This window comes from Erinaceus europaeus, chromosome 4 (assembly GCF_950295315.1).
Source record: "Erinaceus europaeus chromosome 4, mEriEur2.1, whole genome shotgun sequence".
Taxonomy (NCBI): Eukaryota; Metazoa; Chordata; class Mammalia; order Eulipotyphla; family Erinaceidae; genus Erinaceus; species Erinaceus europaeus.
This window is the reverse complement of record NC_080165.1, coordinates 26094540-26120632: the sequence shown is the minus strand read 5'-3', so window position 1 is coordinate 26120632 and position 26093 is coordinate 26094540. Positions and strand designations below refer to the sequence as shown.

Here is a 26093-nt window from a genome sequence, read left to right as displayed (position 1 = left end):
CTGCCCTGGGTGGGGGTGAACACAGTGAGTGCTAAGTGCCAAGAGTATTTCTCCACAAATGGAATAATAGGGTGCAGAGAGAAGAGCTACCTGAGGCGGGGTGAGGACGACTCAGGGGAGGCCTTCTTGAAGAAAAGATCTGACTTGATAAAAGAACAATAAGCAAACAACATCAGGCTTCACTGGCAATCGCTGGAGGGTGGCTGGAGGCAGGGGGGGTTCATTGAATGGGTGGAGGGGGCAACGAGCTGAGCTGGAACTCGGCGGCCTGTGCGACCCCAAGAGTGACATGAAGTCAGGCTGCTCTGCCTGGCCTCGAAAGCCGCAAGGGAGTTTCTGGATTTCATTCCAGAGATCATGAACTGAGGGGCCATCTTGGAACTGGGCTCGGGGTGCAAGTTACCCTGGGTTCCCCGGTGGGCGGAAGCGGGCGGGTCCTGCATTGGGTCCCGCCCCCTCCCATGTCCCCGCCCCTCCTCTGCCTGGCGAAGTGCGAATGGGACCCGCCCCGTTAGGCCCCGCCCCCACCAGACAGACGCAACCAATAGGCTCCTCTGGCCCCATTACCACCAGCCTCAGACAGTCGTAGTCCGAGAATTCCGCTCGGCCCCGCCCTCCCCCGAGGTGACGAGGCCCAGGGGGCGGGTCCTGCTCGGCGGTTCGGCTGTGTCTGCTGCGGCGAAGCGAGCGCAGCAGCTACTCGCCACCATGGGCTCCCAGATCAGCACGGTAGGCGGGCGCAGGCCTAGGCGGAACGGGGGCGCGGGGACACAGCGGCGCCACGGACAGAGGAACGGTGCCAGGGCTTCTGCCCAGCGCGGCGCCCACTGCGTTGCGGCCGCGTGGGCCTGAGCGGCGGGGCCGGGCTGCTGGGGGCCGGGGCGGCAGTGCGGGGCTCAGGACCCCACCCCACCCCACCCCGGGCCCTCCCCCGCCGGGGCCACTGCGCTGCAGCCGCCCTGCCCCGCCCCGTCCCGTCCCGTCCTGGGCGTGCCGCGGTGACTCACCCCTCAGCCTCACCGGCCGGAGTCTGGAGCGCAGCCCTCTTGCCTGGGGGGCGTGCTGGAGGCGGGCGCCGGGCCTTGGGGTGGCCCCGCCCGCCCGCTTGCTCGGCCAGTCCCGGGGGAGTGGGAGATGGGCAAGTTTGTGACTGTGCACGCGCGTGGCATGTGAATGTGACCGAGTGGCTGTCCTAGTGTGAGTCTGCGCGCGTGCGAGTGGATATGCATGCACACGCGTTTGTAAGTGTGCAAAGGGGGGGAGGTAGCTCATCCAGAGAACTCGCACTTAACTACGCCGGAGCAAATGCGTTGGAGTCCGCAGCCACAACATGGGAGAATTTGCACAGGCAAACTTAACAAGAGGCCCAGCGGTGGTAGGGTGTCTCTCCGTTCTCATCACTCTTTCAGTGTCTCATCCTATATCTAAAAACAAAACAGTCCGCTGGCAGTGAAATCACGCAGACGCAGAGACCCAGCTATATAACCCTTATGGTAAACAACAAAAAAAGACAGAACCCCCAAATAAACCAGTGCAGATGAGTGTGACTGTGTCTAAAGTGAGTGCAAGTGTGTGAGTGAGTGTGTGTGTGTGTGTGTGTGTGTGTGTGTGTGTGTGTTAGAGAGAGAGAGAGAGACAGAGAGAGAATGAGTGTGCATGGGCTTTTGAAAGTGCCAAATGGTGTGACCAGGTTTGTAAAGTGTGTCAGGATACTGGTGAGTGTACATGGAGAGTTCGTTGTAAGTACCAGTGTGACAGTAAATGAGTGAGCAGGAGTGAGTAGGGACGTGCATGTGTGTGAGGGAAAGTGTGGTGTGAGTGTGAGGGGCAGTGAGTGTGGAGCGTGTGCACGTGCTTTCACGGTGCATGAGAGAGCAGCTGAGTGAGGGCCTAGGTGACAGGATTTGATGTTTCTTTAGCAGTAGGGACAGGATCCCAATGCAACCTTGTTGCTGGGAAAGCTGTAGCCCTCCCCTGATGCACTGGAGGAGCTGGTGTTGTCACCATGTTGTCACCACAGGGAAGGAACCCTGCTCAGACTTGTCCACAGTCCTGCCATGTGGCACCGTCCAGGGACCCTGCACCTGCTGGCTACGGAGTCCTATGGGGCAGCCAGACCCTGCCTGTCCCAGCCCCCCTCCTCTGGGATTCCTCCCAGGCTTTGATGCTGGTAGCTAGAGGGCACCAACTCAGAGGCGGGGGTGTGGGGGGTGTGGAGAGAGCTGGCTGACTGAGGGAGGGTTTGCCCAGAACCTCCCCTCCACACACACCTTCCTCCTCCCTGTGCAGTGAGGCTCCTCCCCTGCCTCTTGGCCTAGGCCTTCTTGGTGAAGGGGGGGAGAGCACCCCAGACTCAGGAAACCTTCAGAGTGTGGAGCCAGGCATACCTGTGGGCCTCAGCAGCCTCCATGTGCTGTCCTGACTGTCCCCAGAGGGACCTCTTTCTCCTATGAGCTGTGGGCTGGGTTTGTCACTGTATCTCTAGCATGTGACTGCTCCATGCCCGTCTGCTTGAGGCCCATCAAGAGGGACAAGGCCTGTCTGGGAGCCAGGGCACCTCATCCACTCCCTCCACACCTGCCCAGGAGCAAGCAGCTTGGGGGCCTTGCTGACATCCCCACTTGTTCTAAAATGACTGTATACCCAGGACAGCCAAACCTCCCGGCTTGATGCTGGGGTTCTGGGTGGCCTGTGGGCAGGCAGGTTCTTATCTGACACTTGCAGGTTCCCAGGCAGGCCTCCTTCCACACTCTGGGGGTGGCCAAGGGGTTGGCAGTCCCCAGTGGGGAGACTCTGGGGTGCTGGCCTGCCTGTGAACTGTGGTTCTCTGTCCCTCTGCCCAGCTGCAAGTGCTCAGCAGGCCCTGTGAGGCCACAGGTAGGACCCCAGCCTCCCCACCCAGTGCCACAGCTTTGCCCTGGCCTGCCTCGACCCCCACCTGGGGAAGCAGGGTCTTGTCTCCTCTGCTGCCCACCTTGCCCAACTCCTGGGCTTCCCCACTGCAGAGTTTCCTCCACCCTCTCCCACTTCCTGAGAAGGGGCCCATGGGAGGTGGGCACCCAGAGCCTGTGGGGGCAGCTGGCAGGCAGGCAGGAGATAGGTGAGCCCAGCTCACGTGAGTCTTGTCTGGGCCTCAGACAGAGCTGGTGTCTGGGAAGGGCTGGGGAGCTTTTAGGGGAGGGTCCCTCTGGTGACCCAGATCCAATCTGGAAAGTAGATGCTGGGTCCTAGTGAGGAGTTCCAGGGGTGAGCAACAGGAGGAAGCCCCATGGTGGTGCAGGACTCCCCAACCGCTCAGCTATAAAGGGTGAATTGAGGGGCGGCTGCAGGCTTCCTGATACTCAGGCACCCTGCTTCTTTCTCCTCTTCTGCGTTGTTAGAGGAAAGGGGAGGAGGGTGGTGTGTTCCTGGTGGGGCTTCAGGTCAAAGCCTGGAAAGCAGCCATCTCCTAGGCCCTCAAGTGGTTGTGTGTGTGTGTTTGTGTGTGTACAGCACTGAGGCAGAGGAGCTTGGACCTGCCATCTGCCTCCTGTTTACTCTGCCACTGTCCCCGGGGGTGAGAATAGTGCGCTGGTGCTTTGGGAGGGGGACAGAACCCATTCCACCCGAATTCCTGGGACCATCGCTTCCCCACCCCTGTACATCTAGCAAAGCTCTCAGCTTTCCAGAGATAAAGCCTGGGACCTTCCATGTCCCTTCTCTCTGCCCCATCTGCCTTCCCTGCTGGCTGGAGCTCCTCAGAGGTGGGGCTCCCTGACTGTGTCCCCTGTGTCCAGCATGAGTCCTGGGTGCTGTGTCCCTCTGCCCTGGTTATATGGCTCAAAGGACTGGCCAGCACAGAGATCTGCTGTCCCGCAGAAAGGCAGGCCCTTGTGTCTGTGTGATGTCTGCCTTTGCCTTCCTGGTGGCCAGACTGTGTGTCCCCAGGTCCAGAGAGGCCATGTAGCTCAGACCATGGACTGAAGCCAGATACCCAGGTTCAGCTCATAGCCCTTTGGCTTGATATGCCACTTGAGTTTCAGTTTCCTCACCTGAAGCGGGGGAGACGACATCCCTGGCGTCCTGGGCCAGAGGATTACATGACATGTAGTAAGGAAGGCAGGTGTGCTTGGACCCTTCCCCCATTGTGGGGACAGGGACATTTACCATAGCCCACAGGAGCCATTCCCTCAGCGTGGCTTGACCCGTCCTCCTCTTTGGTGAGGGGCAGGTGGGGGCCCAGCCCTCTCGGATCTGTGGGGGCCCAAGAGCTTTAAGCCTCAATCCCGGTAGGGAGGGCTCTGCCCCCTTGCCTGGTTCCCGAAATGTGCAGACAAGCTGAAGGGGCAGAGGCTTACTGACCCCACAGGGGCCTCTGTCCATACAGCCTCCTGCCCAGCCCTGCCCTGCCCTGCCCTGCCCTGCCCTTCCCTGCCCTGCCCTGCCCTGCCCTGGGGGTGTGGGGGCAGTCAGGAGGCTTAGGCACCCTGGAGTGCACAGGCCCTGTGCTGTGTCACACAGGTCTTCATTGTGACCCACTCATCCTGGGTTGGCCCTTGTGGACCAGGGACAGGGGAGGCATGGGGTGAGGTGAAGAACACTGGGAGCCAGAGCCGGAGCCCCAGCCTGGCTGGCCTCAGCTTCCTCCTTCATTAAATAAAGGTAGAGCCAGTCTCCTGGCTTCCCACTGCTGTGGTCACTGAGGGGCTCAGGGGAGGTACTGCAGGGTGAGGGTCTGTGTCTCTCAGCTCAGCTGTACTCAGCTCAGTGTCCTCTCGGCTATTTCCAGGACTCCCAGCACCAGCAGGGATCCCCTGAGTGAGGCATCACTCAGGTCTGCCCCTGAATGCTATTCCCCCTGGAGGTTGCTTCTCTTTGACGGGAGGGGCCCACAGTGCACACACCCGGGGCTATGGAAGGCTGAGGGGCTGAGGCTAGATGAGCTGGGGAGGGAGGGACCGACCCATCAGGAAACATTTGCCCTTTGATCTGGGCTTTAAAGCATGAGATTGGATGAAAGAAGAGGTATGGCATTAGGGCGGAAGGCAGATTGTTCACAGATCTGAGGTGATAAAAAGGGGCTTCTGGGTATCGGGCAGTAGCATAGCAGGTTAAGTGCAGGTGGTGCAAAGTGCAAGGACCTGCGTAAGGATCCTGGTTCGAGCCCCCAACTCCCCACCTGCAGGGGAGTTGCTTCAAAGCAGTGAAGCAGCTCTGCAGGTGTCTGTATTTTTCTCCCCCTCTCTGTCTTCCCCTCCTCTCTCCATTTCTCTCTGTCCTATCCAACAACAATGACATCGTCATCAACAACAATAATAACTACAACAATAAAACAGCAAGGGCAACAAAAGGGAATAAATAAATATTAAAAGGGGGGCTTATTTGAGTGAGCTGAGGCTTAGCAGGGTGAGCGAGTTCTGTGGCTGTGGCAGAGAGAGGCATAGCTCCTGAGGGATGGCTCAGGAGGAGCTGGACAGGCCTGGGGTTGGGCCCTGGCCTCACCCTAATTCTGCAGGTCTCTGTGCATAGCCCAGGCTCTCAGACACAGGGGTGGTGGTGTAGTGATGCCTGGGGTATGGCACTTCCAGGGCTGGCTGTGGACTGACAGGCTTACTCACCCCTCCTGGGCCTCAGTTTCCTCATCTGTGACTTTGGGTGGCAACCACAGTGCTGGGAGTTGGAGTGAAGGCCAGCCCAGAGGTTTAGCAACCACTCCTCTCCTCCAGCCTTGGGTGAAGGTCTCACTTGGAGGGGCCAGGCGGGTCAGAGTGGCTCTGCCAAGGTCCTCAGCTGGGACTGAAGTCCAGTCTCTGACCCTGGGGTCCAGGGCTGCCAGCCAGGTAGATAGATGCCAGTCACAGAGGAGAGGCCAAGGGCTGTGCTGAGAGCTCCCAAGCCAAGGGGGGCCTGGCTGGTTCCCAGAAACTTTCTCTTCAGACCTCTCAGTGCACCAAGGGACAAGACCTCACCTGTTCCCTGAGTGGAGGCCCCTGTGAGAGAGCAGTACATTGTTCCAGCCCACAGAAGGCTGTAACTGCAGCCAGGGCTGGGCAGCCTGAAGCTGCCTGGCCAGTTTGGTGGCCTGACTGGGATCTTAGCACCTCTGTTTTCCCTCCAGTGGCTGTTCCACCTCCTAGGTGACACCCATACCTGCCCCAATCTCCCAGCTCCCCTGGGAGGTGGGCCAGTCAGTGACCCCCGACTTCCTTCTGTAGACAGAACTCTGAGAGGCCATCAAGAACTAAGAGAGGCCTGAGGTACTCAGCCAAAGTACCCTTCCCTTATGAGAGAGAATGGGGGATCCTGGTAGGTCTCGTTGGAGGGACAAGGGGACAAGTAGTGGGGGTAGATCTTGAAAGGTGTGTGTGTGTGTGTGGGGGGTTTCTTACCTAGTCCTGAACAAGGCAGAGCCCACATCCAGGTCTGTGCCCTGCAGGCGAGGCTGCGTGAAGAAGCCAGCCTCCTTCCCTTACCCCCACCCCCAGGAAAAAGCAGTGTCTTCTAAGTAAGCCAGGAACTTGGTTCTGAGCTTGCTGGCAGCAGGACAGAAAGAGGGAACGTATGGGCCATGCTAGGAGTGCACACACATGGTTACCTGCAGAGAGAACTAGTGCCAGGGATGAGCCCTAGGGAGGTGAGCGACCCAGCTATGAAACTGCTTTCTTGAGAGCCAGTGTTTTGTGCGATCTTTTGAATCTCAGCCTCACTAGTTTAACCTCTAGTCTTGGGCTTTATCATCCCTCCCTTTTTAATTTTGAAATAATTTCAAACATATATCAAAGTTGTAAGAATGTACAAGAACTCTAGTATATTCTTTTTATCTCTTTTAGAATTGAATTGAATTTTATAAATTAAATATATAGATTTTGTCTGCAGGGTTATTGCTGGGGCTTGGTGCCTGCACTACAAACCCACTGCTCCTGATGGCCATCTTTTTTTTCTACTGTTGTTGTTGCTGTTATTATTGTTATTGTTGCTGCTGTTGTTGTTGGATAGGACAAAGAGAAATTGAGAGAGGAGGGGAAGACAGAGGAGGAAAGAAAGACACCTGCAGACCTGCTTCACTGCTTTTGAGGTGACCCCCTGCAGGTGGCGGGGCCAGGGGCTCAAACCAGGATTCTTGTGCTGGTCCTTGCGCCTTGCCCTATGTGTGCTTAACCTGGTGTGCTACTTCCTGGCCCAGAAATATTTTTTATTTATTATTGGATAGAGACAGAGAATTTGAGAGGGGATGGGGTGATAGAGAGGGAGCAGCCCTGCTTCATTATGAAACTTTCTTTCTGCATGTGGGGACCAGGGGCTTGAACCTGGGTCCTTACACACTGTAATGTGTGTGCTTAATCAGGTGTGACACTGCCTGCCCCCCCCCAGCTCTAGTATATTCTCTATCCAAATGCACTAAGTGTGGCCATTCACTCCATACATTGCCCTGTGTGTATCATGCATGTGCATGTGTTGCCTCTGTACACTCTCCTGCGGTTCTCACTGGTCAAGGTGGGGTCTGAGGGGCTCCCCACTTGGGGAGCTGTTCTAAGCCTGTTTCCTCTTCAGGTCTTCAACGAGGTTCTGAAAGTGGGGACAGAGGGTTGCTTGTAGGATCAGGGGCCTGGCCTGGGTAGATGCTTTCCTGGCTTATTTCTCCCCTTCTTCATAACCCAGGGGATATGACTTACGCTCCCTATTCACGGATGGGGGTGGGTGCGGCATAGCTCAGGGTGGCCTTGTGAGCTGGAAGGGGCAGTGGGCCAGCTCCTCTTTGCAGTGGTGCCCACTCCAGGCAAACCTAAGCAGTGAGCTGTCTGGCTGTGGGATTAGAGCTTTTGCCTATTTTTAGATGTTTCAAATGAAGCCAGGAAATGGTTCCCTGAGTTGAGTGCACACCTTGCCATGTATGAAGTCCTGCCACCACATGGCAACACTATGGACAGCACTGAGGGGGAAGTTCTGTGTGTGGTGGAGTGATACCATGGTTTCTCTCCTCCCTCTGTCTCCTCTCTCTCTCTCTCCCTCTCTTTTCCTCTCTTTTCTCTCTTTCTCTAAGTAAAACATGAACATAATAGGGCTTAGGAAGCTGTTCACTGGTATTGTGCACACACAAGACCTTGGGCTCATTCTTCGGTGTTACTGAAAGAGGAGAAGTTTCTCAAGGTGGCCCAGGAGGTGGTGTAGTAAATAAAGCAGTGGACTCTCAAGCATGAGGTCGAGCTCAGTCCCTGGCAGCACATGTGCCAGTGTGATGTCTGGATCTTGTTCTCTCTCTCTCTTCTATCCCTCTCATTAATAAATAAATCAAATATTTTAAAAAATGTCTCAGGGGGTTGGGCAGTAGTGCAGCAAGTTAAGCACACATGGCACAAAGCACAAGGACCAGCCTAAGGAACCCGGTTCGAGCCCCCGGCTCCCCACCTGCAAGGGAGTCGTTTCACAGAGGGTGAAGCAGGTCTGCAGGTGTCTGTCTTTCTCTCCCCCTCTGTCTTCCCGTCCTCTTTCCATTTCTCTGTCTTATCTAACAATAACAACAATGATAAACAACAAAGGTAACAAAAGGGGGGGGGGAGCCACCAGCAGCTTTGGATTCGTAATGCAGACATTGAGCCCCAGCAATAACCCTGGAGGCAAAAAAAAAAATTCTCAAGTACTGCTTAGGGTCTCCATGAGGCTGAGATATGAGGGACGGGGCTAGGAAGGGGAGCCTCTTGAGGAAGGTGAGCATGGGCCTGGTATATGAGGCGTAGCAGGGAGGCAGGTGGACTCAGACTTAATATATAGCCTCTCACTGCCAGCTGTGTGGTGGGCAAATTGCTTGTCCTCTCTGAGCTGTTTTCTGGTCTGGAGAGGTGTTGAAGATGGCACCTACTACATGAGATGGGCTGGAGTTAGGACCTGTGCAGGGCTCAGCTCAAAGGACACTGTAGGTCACTGGTTGTGGTCCAGTTCAGAGAGTAGAAGGGACTTGCCCAGGTCATGCAACTGTGGCCCCTCACTCCTGAAGGAGGACCACTAGGCACGGGCAGCCTCGCAGATGTTGTAAATCGTGTGGACAGTCTGAGTTTACCAAACCTAGCCATCTTGTGCAGTGGCCCTGTAGGGCTGAGTTCCAAGTTACAATAGAGCTATTTGCTCAGGGCAGCCTCAGGCGAGGGGACAGCAGGGACAGGCCCAGAGCGGGACCCTACATTGGTGGGCAGAGCTGTGGGCGGCCCCTCCTGGTACCTGCCGTGACCTGTTGCTGCCCCTGCCATTGCAGTTGGGCCAGGTGGTCCTCTCCCCGGTCTGGTTCCTCTACAGTCTGCTCATGAAGCTGTTCCAGCGCTCTACCCCGGCCATCACCCTCGAGAACCCCGATGTCAAGTACCCTCTGCGGCTCATCGACAAGGAGGTGAGTCCCGGGGGCAATACGGAGCTCAGGGGTGACCCCACAGAGGCACCTTTGTCTCTGGTCTGCCTGTACCTACTGTGTGCGCCTGTGTCACCGTGGGAAGCACAGAGCCATGTCCCTGATGTGACTCCCAGTGAGTGGCCCATATCGCGTTCCCTGGGAAGTAGAAAAAGTTAGGTGGGGGAGGTGGCCCTCAGGACTCTGGGTCAAGTCCCAAGTTAGCAGACAGGAAGGAGGGTGGAGAAGGGGGGTGATGAGCAGAGAAGAAGTCATTCAAGGTCATAACTGAGCCTGGGGAATCACTGGTCCCTGTTCTGCCCATCCAGGGTCCCCTGGCCTGAGGCCTGAGGCTGTGCCTGCCACTCCCAGGTCATCTGCCCAGAGTGGGGCCTTGAGCCTCCACTTGTCTACATTCTGGTATTCCTGCCTTTGCATCCCTTTCCCTGAGGCCATCCCCACAAAGCTCCCCCTCCCTTACTCCCCACCCCCACTAGAGGGCCTCCCCTCTGCTATTTTGGGCCAGTCTGCAGCTGCCTCAGTAAGGCGGGGCAGGGAAGACTGAGTCAGGTCCTGTGCTGGCTCCAGTGAGGCTCAGGCTGCACGGGCTGCCACCCGTGACTGCCAGGGCGTATTCTCATTGTCCCAGGAGCCCAGCAGGGTGGAAAGCCCCAGAGAAACAAACAGGCCACTGTCCTCTCCATGCCTCAGACGAGACTTTCTCCTCTGACTGAAATGGAGTCGCCATGGTTTGACACCTCGCCCTTTTTTAAAAAAATTTATTTATTTTCCCTTTTGTTGCCCTTGTTGTTTTTTATTGTTGTTGTAGTTGTTGTTGGATAGGACAGAGAGAAATGGAGAGAGGAGGGATAGACAGAGAGGGGGAGAGAAAGACACCTGCAGACCTGCTTCACTACCTATGAAGCAACTCCCCTGCAGGTGGGGAGCTGGGGACTCGAACCGGGATCTTTATGCCGGTTCTTACGCTTTGCGCCACGTGCGCTTAACCCGCCGCGCTACAGCCCGACTCCCGAAACCTCTCCCTTTTCACAAGATTATTTTCCCATCTTGCTCTTGGTATTTTTCTTCTTCTTCCTTTTTATTTGATAGGACAGAAAGAAATTGAGTGGGGAGGGAAGACAGACAGACAGACACACACACACACACACACAGAAAGAGAGAATGATGGAAGACAGACAGACAGACACACACACAGAAAGAGAGAGTGATGGAAGACAGACAGACAGACACACACACACAGAAAGAGAGAGTGATGGAAGACAGACAGACAGACACACACACAGAAAGAGAGAGTGATGGAAGACAGACAGACACACACACAGAAAGAGAGAGTGATGGAAGACAGACAGACACACACACACAGAAAGAGAGAGTGATGGAAGACAGACAGACACACACACACAGAAAGAGTGATGGAAGACAGACAGACAGACACACACACAGAAAGAGAGAGTGATGGAAGACAGACAGACAGACACACAGAAAGAGAGAGTGATGGAAGACAGACAGACAGACACACACACAGAAAGAGAGAGTGATGGAAGACAGACAGACAGACACACACACAGAAAGAGAGAGTGATGGAAGACAGACAGACACACACACACACACACACACAGAGAAAGAGTGATGGAAGACAGACACAGAAAGAGAGAGTGATGGAAGACAGACAGACAGACATACCCACACAGAAAGAGTGATGGAAGACAGACAGACAGACACACACACAGAAAGAGAGAGTGATGGAAGACAGACACACACACACACAGAAAGAGTGATGGAAGACAGACAGACACAGAGAGAGTGATGGAAGACAGACAGACAGACACACACACACACAGAAAGAGTGATGGAAGACAGACAGACACACACACACACACACACAGAAAGAGAGAGTGATGGAAGACAGACAGACACACACACAGAAAGAGAGAGTGACGGAGCTACATTGCTGCTCATGAAATTTCCTCCCAGTAAGTAGGAACCAGCTGCTTGAATCTGGGTCCTTGCACATGGTGACATGTGTGATCAGCTGAGTGTACTACCACCCAGCCCCTAGATACTTCAGCCAGAGAGGGCACCGCCAAGCCCCAGCTTATGGCGGTTCCAGGACTGAACCCAGGCCCCCCAGCGCTGCAGGTGTGAGAGTGTGTTGCAGAAGCACTGTGCTTTGCGGCCCTTTGCCTTGTGCCACTGAAGACATGGGCCCTGCCTCCTGCCCTCCCCCTCTGCGCCAGCCCACACCCACAAGCTCTGTGTGTCAGGCCAACAGCCTTGGATGCCAGCATAGTGCCACGGTGATCAGTATCTGCCCTTCCTCCAAAACTCCTCTGGCGTGTTGGCTTTAGACCTTGACCTCGGGTCCCATCAGACGATAGCACTGGAATCCGCTCCTGAGGCCTTGGGGCTTTGTTTGCCCAGAGAGCAAAGGCTTCCAGAGTGGCGGTGGGGGGCAGGTCGGCCTGGGCTGCTGGGCATGGAGTGGGGCCCTGCTGACCACTGGCAAGCCCCGCATGCCAAATGTGGAGCTGACACCATCACTCCTGAGATCTGGCCGCCTGCATCTGCCTGCTCATCAGCTACCCCGAGCGGCCCTCTCTCCAGCGATGACCTTCTGTTCAGCAGTGGACCTTGCCACCCCGCCCCTGTGGGAGAAAGCGAGTCCTTGAGCTGTGGTCAGAGCAGGGAGCCAAGCCCCAGGTGCAGCTCACTGGGTTTGCCTTTCAAAGACTTGGTTTAATTTTTATTTTTACACTTTATCATAGTTTTAGCTGTCTTTGAGGTGACAGCTTGGTTGAAGGGCTCTGACATTTTAGAAATGGAAGTGCTCACTTCTTTGAGATGTGTCACCACATGGCCCGGGAGGCGGCACAGTGTATGCAGTGTCGGACTTTCAAGCATGAGGTCGGGAGTTTGGTTCCCAGCAGTGGATGTATCAGAGTGCTCTGGTTCATTCCCTTTCTCTCTCTCTTTTTCTCTCATACATAAACATTTTTTCCCCCCAGCACTACTCAGCTCTGGCTTGTGGTGGTGGTGGTGGTGGTGGTGGTGGTGGTGGTGGTGGTGGTGGTGGTGGTGTGTGTGTTGAACCTGGAATTGGGAACTTCAGGCTCTCCCAGAGTCCACTGGACCCACTACACACGTGCACCCTATTCTATCCCTGCTCCCCTCCCTGTCTGGTAACAACCTCAGTTGTTAGGACTGGGCTAAGGATTAATTGGCAGATGGGGACCCAGGGCTTTGGGCTCTTGGCCTTAAAGTATTCCCACCCCTGCCTTGGAGGGGAAGTGACTTCTACCTGTTGACCTGTTGACAGCTCCATGGATTCCCCCCCTGCAGGCTGGGGTCTGGGTGTGGCTCACACGGGGCTGGCCCAGGGCTGCCTGGCTGCCCCTCCTGGGGCGGCTGAGTGCAGTGTCTGAACCCAGGCCCATCTTGAGTCTGGGCTGGACAGCCAGCCTGGCCTTGATTGAGCCTCGGTTTGCTGGTTGTCCCAACTGCCCAGCCTCTAGTTGATGGCAGAGGTAGCCTCCTTCCTATCACCCTGGAACTTTTCTGGCCAACTGGCACCCTCCCTTTTGGGCCTTGAGCCCTGTACCTGCTCTGGGGTGCAGGAGGTGCACGTGTCTTCAGTGTCCCGTCTCTTGGGGACTCAGGATGCTCTGGGGTCTGGGGCTGCTGAGGCCTGGGGGCCGCCCAACAGCTCGAGCCTCTCCGCAGATCATCAGCCATGACACCCGGCGCTTCCGCTTCGCCCTGCCGTCACCACAGCACATCCTGGGGCTGCCCATCGGTGAGTGGCTCCCCCAGGCCTGGGGGAAGCAGAGGGCCATGGGGCCATGGGCAGGAGTTTGAACTTCAGTTTGTAGAAAGCAGGGTGGCTTCAAGAAGGGCGGCTTAGTGCAGTGTCTCTGACCCTGGAGTGTGAGGCAGAAAGGGTTCTGGGAGCTGAGTGCTTCCTGGGGGATGCATGGGGGTGGGTCCTCAGGGTGGTGTGTCCAGGGCCCAGAGTCACCCCATTGTGTCCTGCAGGCCAGCACATCTACCTCTCTGCTCGAATCGATGGGAACCTGGTCATCCGGCCCTACACTCCAGTCTCCAGTGATGATGACAAAGGTTTTGTGGACCTGGTTGTCAAGGTGAAGTATCCCAGCTGCCCCTGGGGCCTGGCGAGGGATCTCAGCAGAGCAGGGTGGGGTGAGGGTGGCGGGCTGCAGGCAGCCAAGCTGCTCTTGCAAAGCTTGGCTCCTGCACTCTGGCGGGATGGTGGGGTGACCAGATCTGCACCCCAAGAGGCTGGGGTGCAGGTGAGTTCTGATGTCTGAGGAGCCAAGAGCAGGTGGGTTGAGGGATGAGGACCCTGAGCTGCAAAGGCCTGTGGAGGCCAGGAGGCTGCTGAGGGCTGGAAGTGGCAGAAAGGAAGAGGACAGGGGGGGGTTAGGGGGAGCTGGTAGAGGGAAGGGGGCCAACCAGGCCTTGGGGGCCCCGCCAGGCTTGGGACTTTGCCTGGAAGCAGGGTGGGGTGGGGAGGGCCCAGGGTCAGCATGGACCTTGCTGACTGTATTCTGATGGGGCGGTAGAGGTGCTAGAGGGTGGACAGCACAGAGTGACCAGGCCTGTGGGGGCTTGGAGATTTAGTGGCACAGGCAAGGGCAAAGGTCGGAGGCCTTGACACTGTGTGATCCGTGTCTTCCCCACACAGACCCACTCCCTGCCCTGCCTTTAATATTTTTTTTTACTATTTATTTATTTATTCCCTTTTGTTTCCCTTGTTGTTTTATTGTTGTAGTTATTATTGTTGTTGTTGTTGTTGAATAGGACGGAGAGAAATGGAGAGAGGAGGGGAAGACAGAGAGGGGGAGAGAAAGATAGACACCTGCAGATCTGCTTCACCGCCTGTGAAGCGACTCCCTTGCAGGTGGGGAGCCGGGGGCCACCTGCGCTTAACCCGCTGTGTTACTGCCCGACTCCCTGTATGTGGATTCTAACTGTTCTTTCCAAAGCTGAGACCACAGAGGGTGCAGGGAAGGAAGCAATTCCAGGAGTGGTGTATATATGTGTGTGTGCTTTTTTGGGGGGTTATCTCTAGGGTTATCACTGGGGCTTGGTGCCTGTACTACGAATCCAGGGCTTTAGAAGGCCATCTTTTTTCCCTGTTGTTGTTCCTGTTATTGGATAGGACAGAGAGAAATTGAGAGAAGGGAAGACGGGGGGTGGGGGGGGGAGATAGACACCTGCAAACCTGCTTCACCACTTATGAAGCGACCCCATGCAGGTGGGGAGCTGGGAGCTTGAACTGTGATTCTTGTGCCGGTCCTTGCGTTTCGCACTATGTGCGCTTAACCTGATGTGCTACTGCCCGGCCCCCGGAATGGTATTTTTATGACAGGACACAATGGGAAGAGCTGGACGTGGTAGGTGGGGGAGTAGCTGAGTCACGTCCAGAGCCTTTCCTGTGTTGGCAATGTCAGCCTTCCTCTGGGAGGGGCGGTCACCTTCAGCCTGTGTCCCACTGACATTCAGTGGACAGCAGACTCCAGGTTGGTGGAGAAGATGGGGCGTGGGTGGTCCATTTTGCTGGGCAGAGGGAGCACTATATGATAAAGGGTCAGGGATGAACCCTGAGAGAGTTGCCTCCTTCACCCTGGCTGTGTTGCAGATTTACTTTAAAGACACACACCCCAAGTTTCCTGCCGGAGGAAAGATGTCCCAGTACCTAGAAAACCTGAAGACTGGAGACACCATCGAGTTCCGGGGCCCCAACGGGCTGCTGGTCTACCAGGGCAAAGGTGACTGGGGCCGCCTCCGGGTCTGGGGGCTCTGCTGCCGCCCAGGTGCCTCACACGTGCTGGACAGTGGCCTCAGTTTCCCTGACCGCCTGCCCTGCTATGCCATAGCCTGGCTGTATGTGGTTGACTCAGCAGCTGGGGACCAGCAAAACCTTCTCCCTCCCCCCACACCACCCCTTAGCTCAGGACTCATCTCTGTGCTCTGCTTGGCATTTGAGTTGGGTCCTGACCCCCCTATGTCCATCCCCGCCCACCCCCTCACCGGCTGGGGTCGGGTAGTGGCCGCTGACCCTCCACCTCTTGGAGTAGGATGGGTTCTGCAGTTTATCTGGGCGTGGGCTTCTCACCCCCTCCCCTCTTCCCAGGAAAGTTCGCCATCCGCCCTGACAAGAAGTCTAACCCTGTCATCAAGACCGTCAAGTCTGTGGGCATGATCGCGGGGGGAACAGGTATGAAGGCCCAGGGGACCCAGACGGGCTAGAATGACCCTGGGTGCCCGAGGTCCCCGTCCCTGACCCCTCCTCCAGAGTGGCTGCTGTCACGAGTCCCAGGTGTGCAGCAGGGGCTCACTCAGCGTGTGGGGGGCTGCTTTGCAGGCATCACCCCAATGCTGCAGGTGATCCGTGCCATCATGAAGGACCCGGATGACCACACTGTGTGCCACCTGCTCTTCGCCAACCAGGTCAGTGGGTGGATGTCCTGGCAGGGGACAGTGGGGCCCTTTTTGCAGACCAGGGACCAACAACACAGATGAGGATCCCTGAACTGGTGGTGCTGGGGTACGGCTGGGCCCCGGGCTTTCTGACTCCTGGGTTCATTTCCTGCTCTTCATGCCCACTTCCTGGCTGCACTGTCCTGCTGTGTGGCCTTGGACAAGTCATTCTTCCTGTCTGCTGACAAGCTGGAAAAGCAAGGTCCCCTCAGGGATCTTTGCAGGCTCTGTCTCTCATGGCCGAAGATGTGAACTTTTTGTTTGTTAGTTTATTTGTTTTGTTGCCTCCAGGGTTATTGCTGGGGCTCTGTGTCTGCACTACAAATCTACTCCTACTGGTGGCTACTTTTTCAATTTTATTGGATAGGACAGAGTGAAATTGAGAGGCAAGGGGGAGATAGATAGAGAGGGAGACCCCTGCAGACCACCTTTACTGCTTGTGAAGCATCCTCCCTGCAGGTGGGGAGACTGGGGGCTCGAACCTGGATCCTTATACTTAGTACTGTGTATGCTTAACTGGGTGCACTACCACCCAGCCCTCCCAGGTGAACATTTTTATCACAAGTTATTGTTGAATAAATGAATAAGGATGGCCAATCAAACAAGGCCCCAGAGGAGAATTCATAGACAGGAAGATTAATTTTTCATTTTAAAAATCAGAAACTATAGCCCAGGAGGTAGCATAGTGGATAAAGCATTGGACTCTGAAGCATGAGGTCCTGAGTTCAATCCCCAACAGCACATGTACCAGAGTGATTTCTGGTTCTTTCTTTCTCCTATCTTTCTCATGAATAAATAAATAAATTCTTTAAAAAATAAATAAAAGTAGAAATCAGACACCACTGTAAGTTAGAATGACAAATAACGGAGAAACAAGGCATCACCAACAAAAGTAATATCCTTAATGAGAATATTGTCCAAACTCAGGACAAGTGGCTTGCCCAGTGACAGGCAGTGTACACAGATCGTCCCTTCTATCTGATGGGCACAGATCAACTGGCTGCTTCCTTCCTTGGTGCAGGCTAGGAAGACAGACTTTCTTGGCAGATCCAACCTTCTTGGGGAATCACTGACCACATCTGCCAAAAGTCTTAGCCACATGGAATATTCTGCCACTGCTGTGTGACTCAGCGGGGGGAGTACTAGACACCACATGGGAGCACTATAGGCAGCATGGGGGGGGGCTTCATGGATAGTATAGCAATGCTTTGAAGTCCTTCCTCTCCTTCCCTCCTTCCTTCCTTAAGGAAATACAGAATAAGATGGGGCTGGTGAAATAGCTCCCTTGGGTAGTGACCTGCTTTGCCATGTGCATGATCCAGGTCTGAACCTGGCTCCCACCACACAGAAGGAAGCTTTGGTACTGGGGTCTCTTTCCCTCTCTGCCTCTCTCAACAAGAGAGAAGAAGAAGAAGACAGGCCTGAAGGTCCCTGGTGGAGTAGTCACTCCTCACCTTGGGCATCACCCGGGGTGCTGCCTGGGCTTGTTTCCTTTCAGTATTATGCTTTCCTAACTTGGGTTTCCTCTTTCCGGCTTGTTCCTGCATTTCCCGTTCCTCATCATACTGTGCACTCCCCCCCCTCCAACATTGAGAGGCTCCAGGTTTGATCCTCACCACCACCAATAGACAGAGCTGAACAGTGCTCTAGTTTAAAATGGGGGGAGGGGGTTGGCACAATTGTTGAGCACACACATCTTCATGTGCAAGGACCCAAGTTCGAGCCCCCGCTCCCCATCCACAGGGGAAAGCTTCCTGAGTGGCGATGCAAGTGCCTTGCCTCTCTCCCTCTGTCTCCCCTCCCCCATCAGTTTCTTTGTCTTATCAAATAAAAGAAGAGAGAGATCCATTTGTGACGAGCCCCTGTGAAGTTTTGGTCACTCCTATAGGTGGGACAGGAGAGGTGTGTTTCCGGGGCTCAAGGTGACTGTGCCGCTGTCTTTCATGGAAGCGGTGCCAGGTCCATGACCCATGAGGGACCAGCCATGTGCACACTGAGTGTCCCCAAAGGCAGCTCCCTCCTGACCAAGTGGCCCTGTCCACACCCTCCCCCCAGACGGAGAAGGACATTCTGCTGCGGCCCGAGCTGGAGGAGCTGAGGAATGAACATTCTGGGCGCTTCAAGCTCTGGTTCACGGTGGACAAGGCCCCAGAAGGTGAGAGGGGTGGCCAGCCCTAGCACCTGGCTTGGTGCTCACGGAGACCATGTGGGAGAGTGGCCTGGCTGCATTGCACTGGCGGGGAGCCTGCTACAGAGTCTGAAACCTGCATGGCACCCCTGGGCTCAGCACGTCCCCACCCAGTGCCCTTGTGCTCTATGTTCATGAAGTCATGCTGGCCCAGTAGCTGGTGTGCTGGTACGGGGCTGGGGTGGTGGGGATGTGGGTTTACCTGATAGGGCATAGCAGCCGCTGGGCATTGAGACAGGGTGGAGGATGGGGAAGAGAGGGCAGGAGTACAGGCTGGCGCTACTGGTGCTGCTGTGCTTCTCATGCAAGAGGGAGCATTCCTCTCAAACCCAGATTATCCATGATGGGAGGGGGTGGTGGGGGTTAGTGAGAGAACACTAGTTGTGCGTTCTGATGATGGGGGCTTATTGGCAGAGGCGCTCCTGGCCTGGCAGAGCCAAGGGCTGATCACATAGAGGCTGATGCTGACCCCTGGTGGTGGTATGTGGCAACACCAGGCCAAAGTGCAGCTTTGCAGGGGGTGGCCAGTGACACAGGGGAGAGGCGGGGCTCAGCCGCTAACACTGATCCTGTGTAGCCATTACCCAGCCTGCCAGGCAAGCTGGTGTGAGCTGAGCTGCTAGGTGTTAAGAGGGGAAGTGCCATCAGGCTAGCTCGCCTTATGTAGACCCAAGCTTGGGAGCAAGAGGGGACCCAGCTAGCTTGCACAGCAAGTGCAGCTGACTTATGTCTCTTCACAAAGTCACCTTCATGGCACCTCTAAGTAAAAATAGACACAGGAGGCTTGGGAGGTGATGCGGTGGATTAAATGTTGAACCATCAAGAATGAGGTTCTGTGTTTGGTCCCTAACATCCCCTATGTCAGAGTGATGCTCTGGTTCTCTCTCCTCCTTCTCTTCCTCTCTCATAAATAAATATATATATCTTTAAAAAGAAAAGAAAAAATAGATTCTCACAGAAAAGGAAAAAAGAGAAAGTAGCCAGAGCAAAGGGAAATGAATTTTAAAAGAATGAAAAATACCCTCAGGGCCAGGCAGTTGGTATACCTGGCTAAGCACACATAGTACATACATAAAAACCCAGGTTCAGGTTCCCATTCCCTGCCTGCAGCGGGGATGCTTTTTGAGTGGGCAAGCACATCTGTAGGTGTCTCTCTTTTTCTCTCCCTTCTCTCAATGCCTCTCTGTTCTGTTAAATTAAAAAAAAGAGAGAGAATAAACAAAATAGAAAATAATGGCTGCTGAGAGTGGTGGATTTGTTGTGCCTGCACCAAGCCCCAGCAATATATCTGGTAGCAGAGAAAAAAGAAAGAAAGGAAGAAAGAAAGAAAGGAAGAAAGGAAGGAAGAAAGAAAGAGAGAAAAATACATTCTAGGACCAGCAAAATAGCTCGGCTGGATAGTGGCTTTCGTGCCATATGCATGGTCCCCATTGAACTGAAGGAAGCTTCAGTGCTGTAGTCTCCATCCATCCATCCATCCATCCATCCATCCATCCATCCATCCATCCACCCACCCATCTACCTACCTACCTACCTACCTATCTGCCTGTCTGAAAAACTCAGCCCAGACCAGTGAAGCCCTGGGGATGATTTAAAAAAAAAAAAGCAGGGGTCCAGGTGGTGGCACACTGGGCTGAGCATACATGATGTGAAGCCCAAGGGCTGGCGTAAGGATCCCAGTTTGAGCCCTCAGCTCCCCATCTGTGTGTGGGGGGGGGCACTTCATGGGTGGTGAAGCAGGTGTGCAGGTGTCTATCTTTCTCTCCTCTTCTCTGTCTTCCCCTCCCCTCTTGATTTCTCTCTTTTCTATCCAACAATAATGGCGGCAGTGACAACAATAACAATAATAACAAGGGCAACAAAAGTGGGGAAAAGTGGCCTACAGAAGCAGTGGATTTGTAGTGCAGGCAGTGAACCCCAGAGATAACCCTGGAGGCAGAAATAAGTAAATCAAAGGAAAGGAAAAAACTGCAGTCTGTAACATGTAACAAAGTGTGAAGTAGAAGTATCTGCAACATGCCTACACTTAGACTAGCACGCTGACTTTCATCACGTCCAGTTGTTTACCCAGTGTTTTCAGCTCTATTTCCCAGCTGTAAAAATGTTACCTATCTGTGGTCATGAGTAGTAACGTTCCAAGCTGCCCCAATTTCAGGACCCACCTTCCTCAGTTGGTAGATAGAGTATGTTGTCCAGCCTCCCTTTGGAGAATGGAATATTCTCTATACCGTTGTTTATCCACATTGAGGGCAAGGTCCTATGGGGGCCCACAAAGGGGTCTATTGTGTTGTTCCTGGCAGAGATGACCAGTGACAATGGAGAGGGATCTATTCGAAGTCTAGTTCCTATTATGTCTGTATGGGAATCTCAGGACTCACTCCCTGACTAGGGCCCCAGCTGATGGAGTGACCTGATAGTGACTAAAGAGTCATCCTTAAAACATGCCAGTCTCGGGAGTCGGGCTGTAGCGCAGCGGGTTAAGCGCAGGTGGCGCAAAGCACAAGGACCGGCAGAAGGATCCCGGTTCGAACCCCGGCTCCCCACCTGCAGGGGAGTCGCTTCACAGGCGGTGAAGCAGGTCTGCAGGTGTCTATCTTTCTCTCCTCCTCTCTGTCTTCCCCTCCCTCTCTCCATTTCTCTCTGTCCTATCCAACAACGACGACAACAATAACAACTACAACAATAAAACAACAAGGGCAACAAAAGGGAATAAATAAATATAAAAAAAAAAAAAACATGCCAGTCTCTTGCCCTTATTCAGCTTTTATAGTCCTTACTTTGATAAGGTTAGCTTTGGAGTGACTGAGGGAAGTGTAATAGGAAGTAAGTGAGGAGGATATTTAGGTCTTAAGTAAATATTGCAAAAACACGTGGCTCTGTTTAAGGTTAAGTCAAAAAAGAGTGATTTATGAAGTCACAGTAATCGTGAGGGAATAAGTCTAGTTAAGTAGGTAAAGTCTAAAATCTGCAACCAAGCCACCCAAGACCACCATGTGTAGAGCTAAGTCCAGAGTCAAAACCAACAGGAGCGTGCTGTGGTGAAGGGGATCCGACCAAGCGGCAGGGCAGCGCTGCTCCAAGTCCTTGTTTTTGTGGTTCCCTTCTCTGTGTCTCCTCCTCAGGCCGCCATCTCATTCGTGTGCTAATAGATCCAAACTCCTGTGGGGGCCACAACAGTTCCCCTCTTCTGATTATAGACAGGGACAAGATGTTCAGTCTGTATGAGCACAGGAGAAAAAGCAAATCCTCAGTGATTCTAGGGTTACCCCTGCAAGCTCTGCCTTCACCCCCCAGAGTCTGGGCACAATAACTGGGTATCAGATAAGAAGGCCCTGTTAGCCTGAAGACCTGTGCTCTAGCGTCTGTGTCTAACTCAGAGATGGTTCATCACTCAGGGAAGCTTAGAACAGAGACTTAAAGAGGTGTCCCCAAGTTCAAGTGGCTCCTAGGTGGCAATCAAGGCCTACCTAGGGTGTTGGACTGCTGCAATCCATGCCTCAGCTTGTTGTGTTCTTGTTAAAGAATAGGAAAGCTATCGGGAGGGGATGGGATACGGGGTTCTGGTGGTGGGAATTGTGTGGAATTGTACCCCTCTTATCCTATGGTTTTGTCAGTGTTTCCTTTTTATAAATAAAGATTTTTAAAAAAGTTATCTATCTAAGCCATGCATGTGGACCCGGGTGTGAGTTCCCAGCAGAACACGGGAGCACCATACACAGCACAGGGGACAAGGCAAGCAAAAAAGAAAAAAAAAAAAAAAAAAAAAAAAAGAGCGTGTCCACCTGACCATGGAGGCTGGACACTGACATGGAGGCCACTGGGGCCTAGAGTTCATGTCCCACCTGCCTGTGTCCTCCCTCTCGTCTCCAACAGCCCTCATCCTGGGTTCTGTGGACCTCAGTTTCCACAGCTATAAAACAGGATTCATAACCCTGCCCTGTCTGCCCACATCCCAAGGGCCACAGCGGCAGCAAAAGGAGGCGTTGTGAGCTGTGAGGTGAGGAGGGCACTTGAAGGGGCTGCACTTGTATTGTGGGCGACCTGGCCGGGGCAAGAGGCTGGAGGCCAGAGGCCAGAGGCCAGGTCTGCCTGGGTGACCTTTTTTTTAAAAAAATACTTATTTACTCCCTTTTGTTGTCCTTGTTTTTTATTGTTGTAGTTATTGTTGTTGTTGTTATTGATGTTGTCATTGTTGGATAGGACAGAGAGAAATCAAAAGAGGGGGGGAAGAAAGAGGGGGAGAGAAAGATAGACACCTGCAGACCTGCTTCATCGCTTGTGAAGCGACTTCCCTGCAGGTGGGGAGCCGGGGGCTCGAACCAGGATCCTTATGCAGGTCCTTGCACTTTCCGCCACCTGCGCTTAACCCGCTGTGCTATGGCCCAACTTCCTTTTTTTTTTTTTTCCCTTAAAGATGTATTTATTGGGCAGGCATAGATAGCTTAATGGTTATGCAAAGAGACTCTCATGTCTGAGTCTCCAACAAAACCCCAGGTTCAATTCCCTGCATCACCATAAGCCAGACTTGAGCAGTGCTTTGGTTAAAAAAAAAAAAAGCAAAACGAAAAATATTTATTTATTTGTTTCTAAATTTATGAGAGGCAAGAGGGAAAACCAGAGCATCATACTCTAATCACAAGATGCTGGGGACCACACTCCGGACCGCACCCCTAAGAATCCCATGCTTCATCCACTCTGCTGCTCTCCGACCTCGACCTCTCCGTGCTTTCCTGTTTGTTGGGGGAAGGGAGGCATCATTAGCGGGGAGGTGGGTCACACAGCCACAACTCACCTGGCCTCCTGCTCCTGCCCCTCCCCCCCCCTGCAGCCTGGGACTACAGCCAGGGCTTCGTGAATGAGGAGATGATCCGGGACCACCTCCCGCCGCCGGAGGAAGAGCCGTTGGTGCTGATGTGTGGCCCCCCACCCATGATCCAGTACGCCTGCCTGCCCAACCTGGAGCACGTGGGCCACCCCAAGGAATGCCTCTTCGCCTTCTGATGGCCGGGTGCTGCTCACCCAGCTCTGGCCGCCCCTGCCTGTCCCCACCACCCTCCCTGAGCCTTACCTTCCCCCATGTGTCACACGGTGGCCCCAGGTTCAGCTGGGCTGACCCCCAAGGGGCTCTGGTGGGAACCAGGCCTGTTAACAGGTGGGCCAGTGCCAACCAACTGGGGGCAGGTTCTTGTCTGGCCCTCTTCCCCCACACCCCACCCTGCAGGGCTAAGGCTGCACGCTCACCCCAGCCCTCCAGAAAGGACCGCAGTCTGGACACGAATGGGCAGCCCAGTGCTAGTGGCGCAGGTACTGCCCACCACCCTCACTGCCAGCTTCAGGTGAGGCCCCAGCACCTCGTACCACCTGAGCTTTCTTGGCTGGGGGAGAGGCCAGGGCCGGGTAGGCTTGGTCACCTGGGATCTTGGCTCACCCCAAGGCTGAAGAGTGACAAGGGGGCTGGCTGTGGGACCCCGCCTGCCAACCCAGCAATCCAAACCCAGTGCACCCAGACCTTTGGGCAGCTTGGGGAATTTCAGGCTATTGGCTCAGGCTTGCAGGCCACTAGGCCTGAAGGTAGAGAGCTGAGACAGGTGTATGTGCTCTTGTCTCTGAGCCCCTCCTGCCCTTGCCTGTGGGATGAGGAGCAGAGGGAGCAGAGTCTTGGGTCTGAGACACAGCTTGGCCTCATGTTGCCTTTAGATCACTGTGTGTCAGCTTCCTGCATAGCAGCTTTTTCAGAGTCATTTATGAGCAGAAGAAACATTGAAATAAAACTTCGCTACTGGTCACACTGTGCAGCTTCTTTGGGCTGGTGATCTGCACTGCTGGGAGGGTTGGGGGTGGGCGGGACCAGGTGAGAGGGAGGGAGGTGGAGGGGCTACGACTGGCCAGCACTCCTTTCTGTTGTGTTTGTGTTTGCTGGAGAGAGAGAGGGAGGAAAAGTTGGAGTATCACACATCACTGTGCACAAGGACCTGGGTTCAAGCCCTGGTGCCCACCTGGAAGGGGGAGGCTTTAGAAAATGTGAAGTAGTGCAGGTCTCTCTCTTTCTTTAGATAGATAGTTTTTTTTCTTTCATTTTGTTGCCCTGTTATTGTTTTTGCTGTTGTTGCTGGATAGGACAGGAGAAATTGAGAGAGGCAGGTAGGACAGAGAGGGGTAAAGAAAGATGCAGACCTGCTTCACCTCTTGTGAAGCGACCCCCCTGCAGGTAGGGAGCCGGGGGCTCGAACCAGGATCCTTATGCCGGTCCTTGAGCTTTGCACCGTGTGTGCTTAACCTGCTGCGCCCCCTAAACAGTTTTTTAAAAATATTTATTTATTGGATAGAGATAGCCAAAAAATTGAGAGACACCTGCAGCCCTGTTTCATGACTCGTGAAGCTTTCCCCCAGCAGGTGGGGACCAAGGGCTTGGACTCCAGTCCTAGTGCACTGTAACATGGGTGCTCAACCCAGTCCCCTCTCTTCCTCTCTATTTTCCCTCCCCTCTCATTTTTTTTATACTTTTTTTTTTTTTTGACCAGAGCACTGCTCAGCTCTGGCTTATGATGTTCTGGGGGACTTTGGAGTCTCAGGCACCAGAGTATCTTTGCATAACCATTATGCTATCTACTGCCCTCTTCCCTCTAATTTCTATCCTATCAAATTAAAAATATTTTTAAAAATTTGGTCTGGGAGGTGGTGCATCGGACTCTCAAGCATGAGGTCCCAAGTTTAATCCCCTGCAGTACCATGATGTCTGGTTCTTTCTCTCCTATCTTTCTCATGAATAAATAAATAATTTTTTTTTTAAGTTTTTACTTATTTATTTATGAGAAAGAAAGAACCAGACATTACTCTGGTACATGTGCTGCCAGGTATTGAACTCAGGACCTCATGCTTGAGAATCCAGTGCATTATCCACTGTGCCCCCTCCCGGACCACAATAAATAAAATAAAAAAAAAAAGTGTTGGGGCACATGAGAAAATATGCATGGGGGACAAAGTGGCCTGATGGTCAAGACAAACACTGACAGCTGGTGACAGCACATGCCCGCTGGGGTTTGGACTTTCCCTCATCAGAGGCAGCAGCAGTCTGGCAGCTTCCACTTCCTGCAACTTTATAATGGCGCAACATCACCGCCCTTTCAATTGAGTGGTGTTTTGGGAACCGAGGCCTCGCACGTGTGTGATTTCTCAGATCACTAGAAAGAGAAAGGGAGTCAGGTGGTAGTGCAGCGGGTTAAGCGCAGGTGGCATAAAGCGCAAGGATCAGTGTAAGGATCCCGGTTCGAGCCCCCAGCTTCCCACCTGCAGGGGAGTCACTTCACAAGCAGTGAAGCAGGTCTGCAGGTGTCTGTCTTTCTCTCCCCCTCTCTGTCTTCCCCTCCTCTCTCCATTTCTCTCTGTCCTACCCAACAACGACGGCATCTATAACAACAATAATAAGTACAACAATAAAACAAGGTCAGCAAAAGGGAATAAATATTTAAAAAAAGAAAGAAGGGCAGAGGGTAGATAGCTTAATGGTTATGCAAACAGACTCTCATGCCTGAGGCTCCAACGTCCCAGGTTCAATCCCCTGCACCACCATAAACCAGAGCTGAACAATACTCTGGTAAAAAAAAAAAAAAGAGTGAGAGAGAGAAATGGAGACACTCCACAGCACCCCATCTTCCACGAGCTGGCGCTAGAACCTGGGCTGCATATGGCAAAACTCTGACCCCGCCGACTGAGCTGACTGCTGTTAGGACAAATTCCTGGAGGCCTGACGGGGGTGTGAACACTGAATTCAGTGCGAGAGAATGAGCCCGGAACTTGATATCTGTATCATCCTCCTCTGACACCCCCTGCCCTGACTCCACCATCAGTGGGACTTCCCCCAAATGCTCACATGTGATGTCAAATCCAGGACCTTGTGTACTATGTGACACCTGAGCTGTCTCCCCTCCCCTAGAGGCTGGGGAAATAGCTGGAGTGATGGAGAGGAAGAATGTTGAATCTGAAGCTCCTGGTTCAACCTCCAGTGCTGCACATACCACATCATATGTC

At 53.9% G+C, this 26093-nt stretch overlaps 1 protein-coding gene across 1 annotated transcript; it reads left to right on the top strand.

Annotated features, from left to right (window-relative positions):
• The first annotated feature begins 570 nt into the window (after window positions 1–570).
• Window positions 571–23851, top strand: LOC103113858 (NADH-cytochrome b5 reductase 3). Its single transcript, XM_007523445.3, has 9 exons — window positions 571–729; window positions 9227–9358; window positions 13097–13169; window positions 13409–13515; window positions 15036–15165; window positions 15531–15614; window positions 15762–15847; window positions 17933–18032; window positions 22894–23851. The coding sequence occupies exons 1-9, from the start codon at window positions 709–711 to the stop codon at window positions 23064–23066; spliced, it is 906 nt and encodes a 301-aa protein (XP_007523507.1). The 5' UTR covers window positions 571–708; the 3' UTR covers window positions 23067–23851.
• Window positions 23852–26093: the final 2242 nt, after the last annotated feature.